The sequence below is a fragment of the Castor canadensis genome, chromosome 1, assembly GCF_047511655.1.
Source record: "Castor canadensis chromosome 1, mCasCan1.hap1v2, whole genome shotgun sequence".
In the NCBI taxonomy this organism is placed as follows: domain Eukaryota; kingdom Metazoa; phylum Chordata; class Mammalia; order Rodentia; family Castoridae; genus Castor; species Castor canadensis.
Genome location: NC_133386.1, coordinates 39,967,095 through 39,986,423, shown reverse-complemented (window position 1 = coordinate 39,986,423; position 19,329 = coordinate 39,967,095). Strand labels below are relative to the sequence as shown.

At 33.2% G+C, this 19,329-nt stretch overlaps 1 protein-coding gene across 33 annotated transcripts in view; it reads right to left on the bottom strand.

The window, feature by feature from the left end:
- Positions 1 to 19,329, bottom strand: part of Trdn (triadin) — a 374,084-nt gene that overhangs the window by 254,193 nt on the left and 100,562 nt on the right. For all 33 annotated transcript variants that reach the window (XR_012448649.1, XR_012448653.1, XR_012448655.1 and 30 more), the window contains 3 exons: positions 14,056 to 14,115; positions 10,518 to 10,577; positions 2,955 to 3,137 (listed from right to left, as the gene is read on the bottom strand). Coding sequence is in view for 30 of the 33 variants with exons in the window: in XM_074075307.1 (XP_073931408.1) it covers positions 2,955 to 3,137; positions 10,518 to 10,577; positions 14,056 to 14,115 (303 nt within the window). In the remaining 3 variants the exon portion in view is untranslated. The remainder of the gene's footprint in view (positions 1 to 2,954; positions 3,138 to 10,517; positions 10,578 to 14,055; positions 14,116 to 19,329) is intronic.

Here is a 19,329-nt window from a genome sequence, read left to right as displayed (position 1 = left end):
CAGAGATCATCAGAAACTAAAGAGGAATGATTGATGATGTCAATCTTTCTCATCCCACCTTAAGTAGATTTAAGTTGGTCCATGAAAACTAGATTATGTGATGTACATGTGTGAACAAGTTTATGCTAAGCATGTACATACATATACATCTATTTTCAATGCTTTAAGTATAAATGCATCATTAATATATACAAAAGTATATATTAAAAGTAACCTCATCAATATCTTTATACATATACTATATAATCCAATATTTACCAATAAGTGTGTGTTCCATGTAAAAATCTGTTTCCAAGTGAATAAAAGACCTATGGGTCCTATTTGTTTAAAAGGAACTATTTAAAAATGTACTTGAGCTATTTAAAAATGTACTCAACTCTTTCAATCTGTAAGAAAACAAATATTCTAGTGTGTATAAGAGAGCTAATTCAATTTTACGAACTCATCAATCCAAGAATGTCAGAATCAAAGCCACTTCAAACATTTTCTGTTAATAAAAACACATATCTCAATCTCGTTTAGATAAAACTGTCATGTGATTAGTTTTATTAGAAAACTTTTAAATCTTTGTATTGAAAAAAGTCAGCATGTTTATGCATCTGACCAATCATATAGGTTAAGTTTTGATTGTTTCCCTAATTGTACATTTATTTAATTGGTGGTAGCTGTTCTCAACAGGGAAACTTGCTTTAGCAAATGCATTTGTTTAGCTGAAGAAATCATATCTGTACATTTGTTCCTAACTCTAAGTAACATTTAAATGTCCATCCTGAATAATAGTTCTTCACATAAAAATGAAAACACCAAATTAAAAGTAGAATCATAACGCAATGTATCTTTAATAAGTCTGATTCCTGGTAGGTTTAAAATAAAGCATTTGTGATCTGGAAAAAAATTTTATTTAAAAATGTCCCAACAATATGTCTTTTTCAGTAAAATATGGCCCCCAGACTCCTAAAGATATTAAAAATGAACACCCAAAATGTGCTAATGCTCCTCCTTACTAGATAAGAATGTTGACATTCCCATACATCATATACATTCACATACATTTTTATATACTATACTATTTATGGATGAAAAATTAAAGTATGCTAGGTATGTTTTAATTATTTTCCTGTAACTGTTTTCCTTTCTTAAAGACCAATCTAAAACGCAAACTATTTTAGGATCTTAATAAACACTGTAGTGAATCAGAAGATTAATTTTCTTGACTCCTATCATAGTAAAATATGCCATTCAAAATATTTTTATTTACTAGATGCTTTTTCTACCACAAATAGTCATAATATAATTTAAATAGAGATAACAAATAATATTTTTACTTTTTCAAGGTAACTTAATCTTCCTGAAAACTGAAGAAAAAATTTTTGTGCTTATTTTTTGTTTCTCTTTTTTGGTGGGACTGAGATTTGAATTCAGAACTTTGTGCTTGCAAAGCAGGAGTTCTACTGCTTGATCCACACTTCCAGTCCATTTTGCTCTGTTATTTTGGAGATGGGGTTCATGAACTATTTCACAAAGCTGGCCTCAAAATAAAGGCATCCCCATCTGAACCTTCCAGGTAGTTAGAATTACAGGCATGAGCCATGGGCACTGGCTAAGACTCCAAAGTCCTAATTAAAGCATATCTGAAAATATTGAAACTAGTAAAAATTACATAAAGTTTGTGATCCACTAAAATAAAAAAGAAAAAGCTCTACCTTTCTTTTTTCCTTCTTTCCTTTTTAAATATATAGATATTTAAATATGTGTCTTTGTTATATAAATCAAAGTTTACAAGTATTACTTATCTCTGAAAGTTTATAAATATTGTGACTTGGGGAAAAACATAAAAATACATAGAGTGGAGAAGATGTAATAGTGAATTGAAATTTTCACATCATGTGACTTATGAGGAAAAATTATTTTCATTTTCACTATCCAAATAGCCAACTCAATATAAAATGCTAAGATTTTTAAAAGACAAAGTCTCATGAACATCAATTTCTTGATATTAGTCCTCAGATAAAATTATAAAATTGTTACTGGAGTAAAACAAAATCTCATTTTTCAAAACTGTGTGACATATCATTTACAGTAATAATGCATATAGATTAGACCCCACATTCCAGGTGGGTGAGGGGGATGGACAGCAACCTGGAGTCAGGAATGGACTTAAGTGAGGGAAAAATTTCAACAAAAGTGAGACCAAAGACTACTAGTGGCCCTCTTAAAATGCTACCACTTCAGATGTATGTACCACCCTTCCATAAAGAATTTCGGGCTCCTCTTCTACCTCTATTTAAATGCTTTATTTCTAGGCAGTTGGGATATGTATCATAGTCCTGGAAGAGAGGCACCTTTCAGATGCAGAGCTTTCTGAAGTCATGAATTTAGTCAGTGCAAATAACAAGGAACACTGAGAGTTCTTTTTCCTATAACTTGTTCCGTATGAAGTTAAATGAATCTAATAATTTGAGCTACATTCTGCTGTGCTGTTTCAGAAACATCAACAATGTGTAAATAATTTATATGATATTTATTCTCTATGATTTGAAAATCATCTTCTTAACAAATTCCTTGGGAATTGTTGTCATTTATTTGAACTACTTTTCTCCAAAGAGCTTGATGTATACAATTATTTGTTATTTCTCATCTTAATAGAAATCCTGTACCTCAAGAATTCAACATTTATTCCCACAATTTAAATAACTCCAGATATTAACTCAAAACCATCTTTAAAAATATCCGAAAATTTACCTTTGGATATGTGAATGTGTTTTAGTATTTCTATAAGTAAATGCTAATTCCCAATTTATTGCATTTCCTTTCCGGTATGTTTACTTGTATATGTCTTTTTACCCTGATTTGATGTCTCATTTTGGTGTTTTCCAACGTTTAATTTCACTGTATCTGCTTCTTACCCAGTATTCTTTTAGAGCCTCTGGCCACCTCCTCCTCTGAATGTTTACCTTTCTGTTCATGCTTTGGCACAGCTGCAGTCTCTTTGTCTTCCTTTTCTTTGGCTTTTGGTGGTGCTTTCTGTACTTCTTTTATTTTTACAGCTGTTTGCTTCCCTCTCTCCTGTTTCCCACTTTTCACTTCCTTTTTAGTCTTTTCTTCAGTCTTCTCTTTAGTCTTAGGTTTCTTCTCTTCTGTATAGAGTTAAGAAATGTTGGGCTATTATTCTTTGTTTAACCATACAATACTCCTTTTGAAATTGGGGTCCTTAAGCAGAATTTAAGAAGAAAAATGAGGAATGAAAGAAAATCAGTAGAAAAACAATGTCCTGACATAAATGTTTGTGACTATTATTAGAGTCTTTGCAGTCTATTAAAATGCTATGTCAGAGCTCGCCTGCAAGATGAGGCCCTTTGTAATATTGAAAATACTGTTTTTGGATAGTCAGGAACTTAGTCTTCAACAAGGAAGCATTAGTAGTATTCAGAGATTGAATGTACAGGCATGTTCAGTGAAAGAAAGTGTACATACCAAACAGCCCACTGAGAGTCTCCTTTAAAAAGAATTGGATCATTTTATTTCATAACTGAAAAAACTTCAAAAGTCATTCAAGAAACAGAAATTACAACACAGTATTTTTTAAAGATAATGATTGTGTATTTGAATATAAAATCACCTGAATTGATATTGATTAATAAATATATAACAATGAAATCTACTGCAGGACAACTGTCCCCATTGATTTTAAGAGCCTGAAAGACTACAGAAATTGAAAAATTCACTACTGCTTTAGTCATAGATAACAAATCTAATGTTTCTTTCTGATGCATTTTTATTATTATATATTAATTGTACAAAGTAAAAGTTTCATTATGACACTTCCATACGTGCATAAAATGTACTTGATTCTGATCTTTTTTAGAGGTCTTAAATTTGTCATAGGAAATGGAAAGGGTTATAAATTAGAATATATAAAAGTGGGCTAGGATGTAGCTCAGTGGTATAGCGCTTTCCTAGCATGCATGAGGCCCTGGGCTCGATCTGAGCACCAAAAAAGAAAAGACAAAAAAAAAAAGAATATATAAAAGTACATATGTATATATGTGTGAATTAGGACACATACATTCTATACATACATATTATTAACTTGATTCTATATGTATTTAGGGAGAGGGAACTGGCTTTCAGATTATCAAGGTCTGTGGATCACTCAATTCTTTTTTTTAAGCAATTATAGTTCATATTTGTCATGCAAAATATTGCATTTTTTAATATGTGAGACCACACATAACTACCAGATACCACAGAAGGTCTACTATAATGTTGGGATCTCCCATATCATTTATCAATGTAGTGTGTAGCTTTTATTTTAACTCATGTTAAAGGATTTGATGAAAAATTATGATCCAGTTTCAAGATGATACAGACAAAGCCAAGATTATACTGGGAGTTGCAATAGAAAGAAGAATGGCAATGATCATGTCAGATGTCAGATTGCTTGCAAAATGGATTCCTGGTGATACTGCACTTGACTGGACCACCACCCCCAAATACACTGTGCCTCAGACACTTTCCAAGGAGATGGGACTGCATTAGAGGTCAAAGATTATTCCTACGATGAAACAGATTGAGAAATGTTCAGTTAAAATGGTTTCTGTATTATGGAATTCCTCAAAGGGAAAGTATATTGAGATTTTTCAAGGACATAGGTTATGCTATACACACTATCTAAAGTTATTTAACCATAAGATTCTCACATAAACATTACCCACTTCATTAACTTCCAATGTCTGTGACTTCTATGACTATACTACAGAGATTTTCTTCTTCCTATAAACCATTTCTAAATCTACTTTGCTTGTTTCTGCCCTTTCATATAGCCAACTCATCTATTTATGTGACTTTAAAAAATGAGATTTCTGAGCTGAGGGAGGTGGCTAAAACTTATAATCCTAGCTACTCCAGAGGCAGAGATCAGGAGTATTGTGCTTCAAAGCCACTTGGCAAAAGTTGGAGAGAGGTCATCTCAACCAATACCTGGGTGTGACAGCACAAGTCTATTCTTCCAGCTACATGGGGAAGCACCAATAAGATGGTCCAGGCTGGCCCGTGCATAAAGTGAAACCCTATTTCAAAAATAACCACACAAAAAGGGCTTGGATCATGGTATCTTGCCCTGAGTTCAAATCCACATTAGACAGTTGATGGAGCTTTAAAAATTAGCACAAGGGGCTAGGGAGCTTGGCAGGGGTGCATATGCCTAGCAAGCTCAGTGCCTTGAATTCAAACTCCAGTATGACCAAAACAACAAAAAAAGATCAGCACAATATAACTATCTGAAGAAATTTTAGGATAGTATTTAAAATTGTGCTATTGGCTTCATCCTGTCTCTCTTCCTAGAGCATCTTTCCTAAACTTTCTTCCTCTACTACTTTACTTCCTTTTTTAATATCTCATGTGTCTTCCATGTGCCAGATATTGTGAGACTATAGTCTATATTTTCCGTGTTTTATATATATATAAACTCCACCATAATCGATTCACATGGCAAACATGGCCCTGTCATTGGGATTAACCATTCCTTTCCTGTACTCCCATTTGCTAGGACTTTATTGAAGCATGCATTTTACTTCCTATGACACATCTTACATTACAGATGACTTTTCACCTGTCTTCCCTACTAGACTGTGATCAACCTGAAGATAGCAACTCTGTTACTCATTTAATGTTATTGCATCAACATTGTGTCTAGCACAGAGCTTTTAGATAAAAACGAAAGTATATTAAATTAGCAATTTTAATCAAAGATAGCAAACGTTTCACTACATTTGGGCCATGTGTACAATATAATATTAGTGGGATCTGTAAATAAAAATATTTGGAATAAAGTTGTTAGATCTTGGAAATTTTGCCAGCTGTTTTTTTCATTTATACTTTTTTATGTGAAAATGTTAACCTTTTGGTTATCCTAAATGACACATACCTGCTCCTAGCAGGTTGCAACTAATTTAACCTTAACTTTGCACAAAGGAATTAAAGATGTGTAAATTTCAGATCTGTCAATAATGCCATTAAATTTATAAATGGGCCAAGGTGATTTTCTTAGAGATAGGACTAGACATACAACAGACTCATTATAATCATTATTTTAAGCATAAAATAATAAAAAAAATTCTCTCTCTTAGGCATCTGTCAGATATTTGGAACCGATAACTTTGTGTCACATTAGGAAAAAAAGAATAAGAACTCAACAACGACGTGAATACAATGAAGAAAATATGAAAATAAAGCAATGGTCAATTTCTAGTTATTTTGATCAAGCTGGGTAGTTGTTTCTAAATTTTTTGCCAAATATTTTCCCTGCTTTTTCTCAAAAAGGATTTAAATGTTATTTACACTTAGAGTTTCTTTCAGTAGGGCTGGGAGCAGTGGCTCATGACTACAATCCCAGCTACTAGGGAGGCAGAGATTGGGAGGATCTGGGATCTAAAGCAGAACTGCAAAAAGTCAGGGACACCACATCTCAGCCAATAAAGGTATGTGTAGCTGTAGCCCCAGCTATGCAAAGACATATAAATAAGATGATAGTGGTTTAGGTCATCCCATGCCAAGAATATCAGACCCTATTCAAAAACAGCTAAAGCAAAAAGGATTGAGGATATGTCTTAAGTAGTAAACTGCCCACCTACCAAGTGTGAAGCCCTGAGTTCAAATCCCAGGACCATCAGAAAAGTTTTTAATTAAGAAATAGAAAAGCAAAAACTATAGCCATGATGCATTAAAGTCACCTAGTTCTATGTAGGAAGACATTTGATTCATTACATTTGTCAAGTGGAAAAAGAATGGTTTGATTGACTTAATGATATCAACATATTTGGTCCAGATTTAGAAAGAACATTAACAACTGTGTCAGAACCAAAATGGCTATGCTAAGGCAGGGAGACAGTGTTACCCAGGAAACACATTAACATAGGGTACATTTTTGGAGTTCATAAATAACAAATTTCATCTCTCATTCATTAAAAACTTCAAACTGCTTAACTTTTCTGTGCCTGAGTTTCCCTGCAATAAAAATATCATTAGTATAGCTGCCTCTTCTTCCTCTGAAGAGGCAGTGGAGAAAAGTAACATAATGAGCAAAAAGGACTTTGAATACTGCAAGATAAGTATATAAATTATTAATATTAAATATACATACCTCATAATTCTGAACTCTTTGGAATTTCTCTAGAATTTCCTCAGAAGTTAATGTGTACCAAGAATTACAGCACTGTATTTATTTTACATGTGAGACCACAAGAGTAAAAAACTCACTTGCCAAAGATGGTATAACCAAATGAGTCAGGACTAGAAGCAGTAAAACCAGAACATAGAAACCATTTCCTAAGCATGCTAAACTGCATGATATGTTAATATTAATGTATGAAAATGACACCTAAAATCTATCTTAAGACATATGAGAACAGAAATTAATATGCAAGGACCAAGTGAACACAATACAAAGTCTTTCTGAAAGTTATCAAAACAGGAGTAACCTCCCCCTACTTCATCAGACACACAATCATCTGAACACTTATTTTCAGGCCAGTTATGGCCCAATTTGGCTCATTCCATCCACTCATCCTCTCATTCCATCAATATCGCCTCTTCTTTCCTGTCTTCATTGTTTTAATGAACAAAGGACATAGGCTTGTTTTCACAATGGATGGAGGAGCTGAAACATGTACCAGGCATGAAATGGCAAAGAAATTGGGAATCAACGATCTTCAGAAAGAGACACTATTTCAACTCCAATCACACCTTTCAAAATGAGTTCATCTTTATATCTAACTTAAATGTCATGTGCAAGTTTATGCCTTTTAATCTTATTCTGTTTTCCTAAACACCACACATTATATAAGCAGCACCTCCTATGTATTTCATATTCTTAATATAGCACATATGGATACATAAAATAAAATAAAACTACATATATGAGGGTATCATGAGCAAGTGTGTGGTATATTTATGGCTTACTTATATCTGTCTTCCCCAGATGAATGCATGTAAATGGGAAGTATTTGTAGCATGCAGACTCCAGGTGGCTTTTAGTGATATCTATCTTCTGGTATTTGTACCTTTGTCTAACATTCTTCCTATGGATATAGATTGGCCTAGGAACATGCAAATCAGTCGTATATGGCAGAGGTATTTGGATGAGATTTCTGTGATGAGTCAACATAAAATTGTTATTTCTTCCTTCATTCTCCTCCCCCACACTAGGAGTCAAACTCAGCGCCTCACACTTGCTAGATAGGCTCTCTATCACTTGAGCCATGTCCCCAGCCTGTTGTTTTATTTACTTTTCCTCCCATTTCGTTATTTTTGAGATAGGGTCTTGCTTTATGCCTGGGCTAGCCTGGACTATGATTCTCCTATTTGTGCTTCCCTGAGTGTCTGAGATAACAAACACTCCACCATGCCCAGCCATGTTTGAGATGGGGTCTTGCAACTTTTTGCTGAATTGGCTTCAAATCACAATCCTCTCGAAACTTCACCTCCTGAGTAACTAGGATTATAGGCTTGAGCCACTTTATCCAGCCAAGATTGTGATTTCTGTTATGCTGATTCTCTCTCTTCCTAGGTTTAATGAAGTCAGCTATCATATCAGTGTGAATAATGCCACAAGAAACTGAGGATTACCTCTAGTCAACAGGGGCAGGGAGCTGCTAAGAGTTGAATTTTGCCAGCAGTCATGTATTTGAACTTGGAATGATCTTTCACCAGTTGACCTTTCAAATGATACTGTAGCCCTGATTAATTCCTTCCTTGAAGAATTGTGAGAGATTGTGAAAGTAGAGCATTGAAAGAAGCCATACCCAGTCCTTAACTCACAGTTACTGTGAGATAATAAATGTGTATAGATTTAAGCCCTAAAGTTTTGGGTAATGTATTACCAGCAGTTAAGTAACCACTAAAGTATTAAAGACATATTTTGTTGAAGGAATAAGTGATTCTTCATTACTTGATACATTTTGGGAAGAAAACTTGATTTTTATTTAGGTCATCTAGTTTTTTGTCTTAATCCAATTGCATAGTAGATATAACATCTGACCAAATTGTTTATTCTCAGTGGTGGTCAGTTTTCTACCTGTTAAAAATTTTAATTTATTTGGATAATTGCTAAAATATCTACTATCATTAAGATAGTAGATATTTCATATGTATGTATATGTGTATTATATATAATCTATGTATACTCACATTTATGTATACTATAATCTATTATATATATATATATAATATATATTATATATATATTATATTATATATAATCTATGTATACTCACATTTATGTAACAGAAGAGAACAAAATGGAATAAGCATTTATTTAGCTATAAATTTAATATTGAGGCTAAATTCATCATTTTATAATTCATGCATTTTAATGTCAATAAAGTATTTGGTTATGTTGTCTAAGCAAATACCTAATTTTCCTAGATTTTGTGAATAAACACCATGAATTTTGAAACTACATTCTTTCCCAACATGATTAGTTTTTTGAACATGCTAGAACCAGATTTCAAAGCATACTAATCATAAAATTATATTTTAAAATATGGAGAAGACATTTAAATTATGGAGTAAGATTAAACTATCAGTTAAAATTCATATTTTCCTATTATTAAACAATTAGATAAATTTAGACTACAAAATTCTGATTTACTAAATCTTCCAAAATGTATAATATTACAGTGATATTTGGTGTATGTACTATCAGGATACTTTGAGTGCTCAAAAACTTAAAATAACGATCATGGTATATGCATTTAGACAAAGCAAATGCAAGATGAAATGCTGATCAAAAACTATGACTAGATATAGTTGTTTCCTGTTGCTATGGTAACAAATCATCACACTTAGCTGCTTAAAATGATACCCATTTCTTGTTTCCTAGTTTCCATGATTCAGAAGTATTGATCGATTTGGCTCAACTAGGTTCTCTGCTTAGGGTTTACAAGACTAACACCACACTGTCAACATAATCATGTTTCTTAGTGGAAACTCTAGGGAAAAATCTTGCTGCCATACTTCTTCAACATAGAATCAGGACTCATTTGTTTCTCCTGTTTTTGATATGGCATCTTGTGATTATCACAGCAGCCAAGAAAGGCAAGAGTACACACTTCAGATCTCTTTCCATTCTGCTGAATCTCTCTGCTTTTAAATACTTTGTAATAATGCATTGAGTCCACCATGGATAAGCCATGGTAATTTCCCTATTTTAGATCAAACTTCACTACCTCTGTAAAATTTTTTTGCCATATAATACGGCCATGAGAATGACCTTTACGAAGGGGTGAAGGATATCGGGACCAAAATTTTGCCAATCATAGCTGATGAAGCTCTTCATTTTCCAAGATGATATATTATTTTATTTAGTTGGCTTTATTATCCCTTACACAATAAATTTTAAATCATTTTATGTAAACAAAACACTGAATACTTACAAACATCCACTTGTCTGTCATCCAAAACATAATCTTTAAAAGTAAAATGAATTTAATTATGGAAATAAAAAAGGAAAAATTTACCTTTTGCCACTGTCTTCGTTTCTGGTTTTTCTTTCTTCTCAATTTTTTCCTTGTGAGTTGCTTAAACAGAAAATTTACATAGGAACATTCTCTCAATAGATTTAAGAACCAAGTTTTCCTCTAGCTTCAGTTTTTTACTCGCAAAAATCATGGAATACTTTGGAGATTTATGAAATTTAATTTAATTCAGGAATATAGTCACCAAGTCACCAGTGTGGTAATGACTATATAGAACTTAATGTAAAACTTGGCTTTAAGACATAAAAAACATTTTGAAAGCTAGATGACCGGCCCATTTTCTTTTTTCAAAAACATTTTTATTAGAATATATTTGTTGTTCAGAGAGGTTTCATATGACATTTCCATATGTGCTTACAAGGTACCTTGGTTAGATTGACCCCCTTCCTCATTCTCCCTCATTCCCTTCCCTCATTCTTAAAAAAATTTTAAGAGGTTTCATTGTTCCATTTTCATAAAAGTATAAAAAGTACATTTGCCATATTTATCTTCCTTCACCCTCTCCAATCACACTCACTCTCCCACTAAAATCTACCCCTGAGCAAGACTTAGTTTACATCCCTGTCCTTCATTTTTTAAGTATATATTGATTGTTCAAAGGGGTTTCACCATGATGTTTCACAGATGAATACATTGTATTTTACCAGATTAGCCCCCTCTATTACTCTTTTTTCTCTATCCTTCCACCCCCTATATTTCAACAGCTTTCAGCACATTTTGTTATGCCATCTCCATACACAGATGCAATATATTTTGTTATTCACTCTCTTTCCTTCTCTTTTCCTCTCCTGCCTCCTTCTCAGTCCCCTCTAAAAAATAATGACTTTAAAAAGTCATTATTCCATACAGACAAAGCTTTCAGGGAAGAAAAAACCAAGAAGGAGCAATTTTATAAGAATTTTTGAAAAGTATATCTTTATATCAGAAAGAAAAATTCCCTTTAGGATTAATGATAAGAAATACTTAAATCAGGATGGAAGACTTGATTAACACACACACTGTTTCTCAACAGGGGCACAATTGACATTTGGCGACAAACAATTCCTCACTGTAAGAGACTGCTGATGCATTGAAAAATTACTTAACCTCTCTGGTACCTGCTTACCAAATGCTCCACTCCAACATCATTAATTTGACCATCAAAAAACTCCAAATATTCCCTACATGGTAGCATCTTTAGTTGAGGATAAACTAACAATATTTTCTTAATTCATATTCCATGTGATTATTAAAACATCATAATTTCTCATTATTTATTAAGTTAATGAATCAACATGAATTATTAACTTGCCTTTTATTTGCATATGCTGACAAATTCTTGTGTCTTAACAGTTAAAGTGATCTGAGAAGTACAGTAGCATGTGTAGCACATTCTTGTATTTCAAATATATTAAACTGTGTGGTTTGATAGTTTTCCTAATTACCACACATTTTTTTCGATATTTACATAGTATTTAATGGAGAATAACAATGGGAATTAAGTAAATTATGGAAAAATAACTGAAAAAAGATAAGATCTAATTAGAAATTGATTTAAGGGAGGATCCATATTACAGCCCCTATACATTTGCATTTGTCCAACTACATAAGAATAGTAATGTATATCAGCTTTACTTATACAAGGACTGAAACGTGAGAATTTCACCCTCACCAATAGATTAATGCCATTCTTACAAGGGTGAGTTAGTTTCTGCAGGAGCAAGTTCATTCTACTCAGAGTGAGATTTTATAAAAGCAAGTTTGTTAGATCAAGAAGAATTAACCTAGAAGGTAACACACGTGCATAGGAAATTAATGTGAGTCAACTCCCTGTATAGCTATCCTTATGTCAACTAGCAAAAACCCTTGTTCCTTCCTATTATTGCTTATACTCTCTCTTCAACAAAATTAGAGATAATGGCAAAATAGTTTCTGCCAGGTATCGAGGGGTTTGAGGGGGGAGAGAGGGGGTAGGGTGGGTGGTAAGGGAGGGAGTGGGGGCAGGGGGGGGAAATGACCCAAGCATTGTATGCACATATGAATAATACAAAAATAAATAAGTGAAAAAAACCAAAACAAATAAAGAAAAAGCAAGTTTGGTTTCTTTGTTTCTCTCTTGCCTTCTGTCAGTTATAAGGCAGCAAGAAGGCTCTCACTGGAATTATAAACAGATGCTGCTACAATGTTCTTGGACTTCCCACCCTCCAGAAACTTGAGCCAAAATTTACATCTTCTCTTTATAAATTATCCATTTTGTGGTATTTTATGATAGAATCTGCAAGTGAACTAAGATGCAGTCTATGAATAGTTTTCCAAGAATCTAAGAGAGGCAATTCAACCTCATAGAAAGGTTAAAGTGTAATGTCCAGCTGAAAACCATGTGACCCTTACAGTTGCAGAGCTGCTGAGAGGCAGGTGCCTCCTTCTCCAAGAATTCAAGTATCTGAATTCAGGTGTCTGTCCCACAGACACCTCCACTATCACTGGGGTGATGGGTAAGAATTGGCTCAGTGTTAGCAAAGAAGCACTGTGCTAAGATAAGCAAAGCAGAATTCACACAAAGTTGGGGGACTATAATATCTCATAATACACAAGCATTCTTTAATTGGCATACAGGAAATAAAAGAACTTTTACAAAACAGTATTTAATTCTGGTTTTGAATTTGGATATAATTTTAAGGGTAAAAAATTCTTAATTATTTTAACAAAAACAGTTGCAGTGATGTTTGAAAAATTTCATAAGAAATATGACATTATTTAATTGAGTCAGAGTACAGAGAACCTGATATTCCTAATTCTGTATAACTCACTAGCAGATGAGAAATGGACATCTATTTCTAAAACAGAAAAACAAGGTTGCTGTACTGAAATTCATGGAAATTATCACTGGGTAATTACATTTCATGTAAAATTAAGGTAAAAAATAATAACTATTATTAATAATGTGTTACCAAAATATAGTATATATTACATCATTATAATTATATATCCTAAATTATATTAAAATTAATTACTATTGAAGTTTTGCAAGGTTCTGCAAGGTGCACATAAAGTTCACACAAGTAGGAACTGGAGGCAAGGTAAGAGGAAGGTTTTTATAATATATCTTCATGAGTTGAACAATGAGATTATATTGCCTATTTATTCTCTATAAATAAACAAAGCTAGTAGATTAAAAAAATCCAGTCTGATAGGTAATCAAAACATTTGAGTTAAAACAATGATGTCTGCTTTCTTATTTATAAAATCAGCAAGTTTTTTTTTGAAAGAGCCTCACAGGTAGCTAAGGCAATCTCAAAACTGCCAGGGGAAAAACTGACATGACATTCTTGGAAAGCAAAGTGGTAACAGAGTTTGACAGCCTTTGGTGCATTATCCATTCACTCCAAAATTCCTCCTTTCAGAGTCTATTATCAGAAAATAATCTTTCTATAATTTTAAAAAGAAGAAACCCATGGTCATCTAAAATCAGAATATCAGGAAAGCAAAGAAAAAAGGAAAACTTTTGATGTTAAAAATAACACAAAGAATTACAACATACCTTTCTTTTCAGGTTTCTCTTTTATTTTTTCTCTGTCCTTTTCCTTTTCTTTGTGTGTAACTGAGAGAAACAGATAATACTTTCAGTTAAGTAAAAGGAATAAATGATAAGATAATTGCATGGCACTTTGTGATGTAAAAAATTTATCTGCTACTTTTGGAAATCTTCCTTTAACTGGCATAGTCGTTTATGTACTTAGAGGCTTAAATTCCGATATAATTATAGATTTGCTATTATATTTCTATTTTTACCTCACATCCAAGCACAAACTAGGTCTGACTCCAAAGATAAGAATATTCTTCATTTTTTTCTAAATCTTTAATTTAATGAATTTGAAAAAAAATTTAAAGCATTATGTCATATGCCAAAGGAACTCAGCTTTGATTGAATGGACGCAAGGAACATGTGGACAAAAATACAGATACATAATCTTCTGAAACTGAAGCAAAAAATCATCAACCTAAATTGTGTATTAATCTTCTACAGAAATATTCTTCATTAAAAGTTTTTTAAAATACTGAAATGAGACTAGGATCTTTTCAAAGAACATAAAATTTAATCTAATGAGCTATGGTTCAATTTGATTATTATAACAGGATTCAAGTTTAAGCTATAATCTTATCCCATACATTAGCCATAATTTTTAATAATTATCCAAACTAGAAACATGAGATTCAACCCAGATTTTTCTATTTTCAACTTCTTTTCATTCACCAAGCTTTTTCAGTCTTATCTTTTTAATACTCTTCTTACACATATTTTTAAATTTGATATTATACTCCCTACATTGCATTTATTTACACAAAAATATAGAAAGAGTAACTGCCACATGTTAAAGACTCTTCTAGGCAAGAAAAATACCATTCTTATCATTGAGATGTTAACAAAAGAATGGGTGATGTATGATAAAGAAATAATCACTAAGGCAATTAATTGTAGTTAAGATAATTGCTATTAAGAATATAGGCAGAATGACATATCAGTATATAAATAGGACCTAATCTCATCTAAGTTTGGAGAAGGGCTCTCAGTAAGAGTGACACTGAAGTATGTGAAAATGAGAAGATATTAGCCTAGTCAGACAGTAGAAAGATGAAGAGGAAAGAGACCATTTGAGAACCTTGGATGTTTATCTTAGGTCTACTATTACTGTGCACTTTATTATAACAATTTCATTACTGGTGTTTTGAATCTACAGATTTACATTTATCTGTCTCACAGTAACCTTTGTAATGAAAGTTTGATTATATCATTCATCTGCAACAAATATTAGTATCCCAGTATTTGCTTAGTATAGTATCTCTCACAGAGTAGGTACAATATCAAATATAAAAATATTTTATTGCTCGAGTGATCTGACATTTGCTTACAATCCAATCTCATCTAGCAGGAATTTCTCCTTGAACTTTACATTCCAGTTATAACAGAATGCTAGGAGCTCCACAAGGACACCATGTGCCCTTGTGACACCTTTGCATCCCTACTTGTTTGTGTCTTCTACCCTGAATTCCCATTCTCACGTCATCACTTTCCTTCTCCTGTTCCACGTACCCTTTCAGTCTTGATTCAAATGCTTCCTTTATGAATTTTTCTTTGATCTATATTTATTCCACAAAAAAACTGCATCCTGTAGTTAATTCCATTTTAGCAATTAAGTACCAATACTGCAATTGCTCACATGTATAACTACCCAGCAGATCACATATTTAGGGGCTATGCCATATTATTTTTTTTAACACTGGTTCATAGCATGATTTCTGTCATGTAGTGGATTCAATAATATTTTTGAATATGTAAAATTCCAAAATGTTATAATAAGAGCTAGATTCATTTTCTAATGAGATTCTGTTTATATGTATATACATGTATATATGTATATGTATACATATATACATATATATATAATAGGCATTGCTTGCTTCCAAATATTTGAAATTTTTTAATTCATTAAAATTTCTTAAATAAAACCTAGAGAGAAACAGGAAGGAGAAACAACCCACTTTAGAATATCTAGATGTTATTTTTTTCTTTCCATATGTAATAGTTGTTTCAGGTATTTCTGAAGCTACTATGTTCAATATAAACATCTTACAAAAAATCAGCACTTATACAGACCTCAAATAGCTTATTTTGGTTCCTTTTGGTCACTATTAATGAAGCTAAAAGCCAAAAGAAATTATTGGCAAAAACAAAGCCTCTTTTAAAGTCTCTCTAGGGAGAACCAAGTTTGTGTGAGATAAGCTGTACTTTCAGAGCTCTGATTGGAAAACCCCCCAGGGGAACACCTAATCTGTGGCTCTGCCTGTGTAAAGGATGGGTTATCCCACCCCACACAGCTGCTTGTCCATTTCACTAAAGGATTTTCAGATTGATGTGTGAGCAGGCATAAATGGGAGAATTAATAAAAAATCATAAGAGCAAAGGGGCTGAATTCAGATTCAAATTAGCATATTAACACCTCATTCCTATTACCCAGAGGTGGGGAAAAACTAGTCAAAGTTTTTGATTTACAGGCACAGTACTCTATGCTGGAATTTCATTATCCCGCTACAGAATAACACCATAATATAGCTTAGTGAAGCAGCTGGACCCATAGGCTCTAGGGAGCTGTTCAAAATGGCAGTCACTAAATCTGCTTGGACAGAACTTTAAACTTTGGCAAGACTGCTCAAATATCAAGTTTTTAAATGACTTTCACCATAACAATGCAGCAGTCAGTAACTGCTTTAATAATTACTCTAAAATAAAACATAAGTTGACACACAAACTACATTTTCTGGTGATTTTTTTGCTTAAAACCCTTAGCCAGGTGTTTTCACATGCAAGAAGAAAATACCTCCTTGTTTGGCAAGTTCATTTGGCAAGTTATATCTTAGCCAAGACAGTTTTAGCTCAGGACAAAATAAGCTTTTTGCACCTGCTAGAGCTTAATTTGTTTGTCATCCTTATTTACAAGAAACAAAAGTCTTTTGGTATGCTGACAATTAAAAGCAAACGGAATCTGCCATTTGGAAAGGCCCTGGTGCTTGGCATTTGAGTTGGCATGGTCTTGCTGTTCCTGCACTTGTCCAGACACTGACCTTTCCCTGACCAGAACATTCAGCTCAGCTCAGCTCTGAAGCCTGTCGCTCACACTGCCCCTGTGGCTCCTCTCCAACCCTCCCCAAGCTATGCTCTATACTTCTGTTCTTGATCCCAACAGCCACCATCAGATAGTATCTGTGACTCCAATGTTGTTACTTGTGAAAACACTCTCTTAGAGACCAAACAGAAGGGGACAGGTTATCATTTGCCTCTGCTTTTAGTTCAAAAATCAAAAGGTTTGATGTACAAAGTGTTAAAGTACTGACTGGTATAGTCTACTATTGATAGATAATGGATAAATTTAATCAGGTTTCTGAAGGTCATACTTGACTTATTGCTACTGCATAAGACTAACTTGAATATCAAAACTGAAAGAAATTAGATAGTTGTTACTCCTTTTCATTAGAAAACATAACTATATGAATTTTCTTTTACTTTATTTTTCAGATTTGTGGTGCTTTTGTTTGTGGCAGATAAGTAGTCAATAAATTTTGAATAAATGAACACTTCATGTTCATAAAATTCAAGTGTATTCATGTTTGAATTCCTCATTTTTTTATTGACCAAACAGGAGACACACCATTTAAAAACCTTTAAAAAAATAAATGCTCTTTCAGCTACTACTAGACAAACATGCCAGATATACTCTTAGTATATGTGTGTGTTTCATTTTTATAACTAACTCAGAGAATTTTAATTTTTTAGTCAGGCAAAATAATCTACACACTTTTTAAAAGGTAGTGATGAACACAATAGAAAAGGATTCTTGAATAGAGAAACTTCAAAATGATTATTTTACCCAGTCTGTCTAAAGAAAGAATTTTATCTTTCAATTTTAACAAATGCACACATTTTTAGAACAGGTAGAAATGTAAGATATCAACTAGCCTGAACTTCTTTGTTATGACTAAGAAAACAAGCTTGCAAGAGTCCAGGGCAAATCAGGAAAAGAATATAATTATATGATTGTTTTCCTCTGAAATTATGTTGCCTTGCTCATCCTAGGTCTTGTGTAGTCTATAAACTTGTTCTTATAAGAACAAAGTGTGCTGATTGGATTCTACAAGTATGTTACTATAATCTGCCTTCCAATAGTATGCACACTTATTTTCATAATCAAACTATTTTTATTTATTTATTATTGGTGGTACTGGGGTTTGAACTCAGGGCCTCATGCTTGGTAGGCAGGTGCTCTACCACTGTGCTAGCCCTGTTTCATGTTGGATATTTTCAAAATATGGTCTTTTGAACTGTTTGCTGAAGCTGGCTTCCAACTGCAGTCCTCCTGATCTCTGCCTTCTAAGTAGTTATGATTACAGGTGTGGCCACTGGTGCCCTGCCAAATTGCTTTCACTTTTGTGTACATGGAAAAATTGGCAAATCACCCAAATTTAAAAATCTCATCTGATATATATGCTTTAACTCCATAGATGCTAGATGATGGCTAGATAGACAGACAGACAGATAGATAAATGCATAGACAGATAGATGTACCAATTCTAAAATATGAGTTGTATTTTCAAATTGCAAGGACAATTCCTCTTCACCAGGGGCTTCCTAGAGACAGCGCGCATTGCGATCATTTTCGAGTGAATGATCGCTGTGAAGGTGGTGATGATACTTAGCTTTGCCTAGAAAAGTTTACCTTTCATTGCTGCCAGAAAGGGAAAATGTAAAGTGTAAATCCTTTAAAGGGTGAATCAACTAGAGCTGAGAGAAGACAAGAATAAAAATTTAAAAAATACAGGATGACTAAATTAATTTTTGAACTTGATGAGCATTTTTATTAAGGACTTCAGGATAGTATTTGGATACATTTTTATGACCAGTTCTCTTCAGCTTTTGAGAATCACTATGAGCTAAATCCCTTGTCAACTTGTGATTCCAATTCTATAATTGCTTCCAGAAATTTAAGGAGTCCTAAGTTAGTCAGTCATTGTCATTGTTCTAAATCACTCTTTTATAAACCATCACTGCTGGGTGCTGGTGGCTCATGCCTAGAATCTTTCTTAGCTACTCAGGAGGCAGAGATCAGGTTTGCAGTTTGAAGCCAGTCTGGGCAAATAGTTCTCGAGATCCTATCTCAAAAATACTCATCCCAAAAATAGGGCTGGCAGAGTGGCTTAAGGTGAAGGCTCTGAGTTCAAGTTCCATTATTGCAAAAAAAAGAAAAAAATTACTGACTTTGTA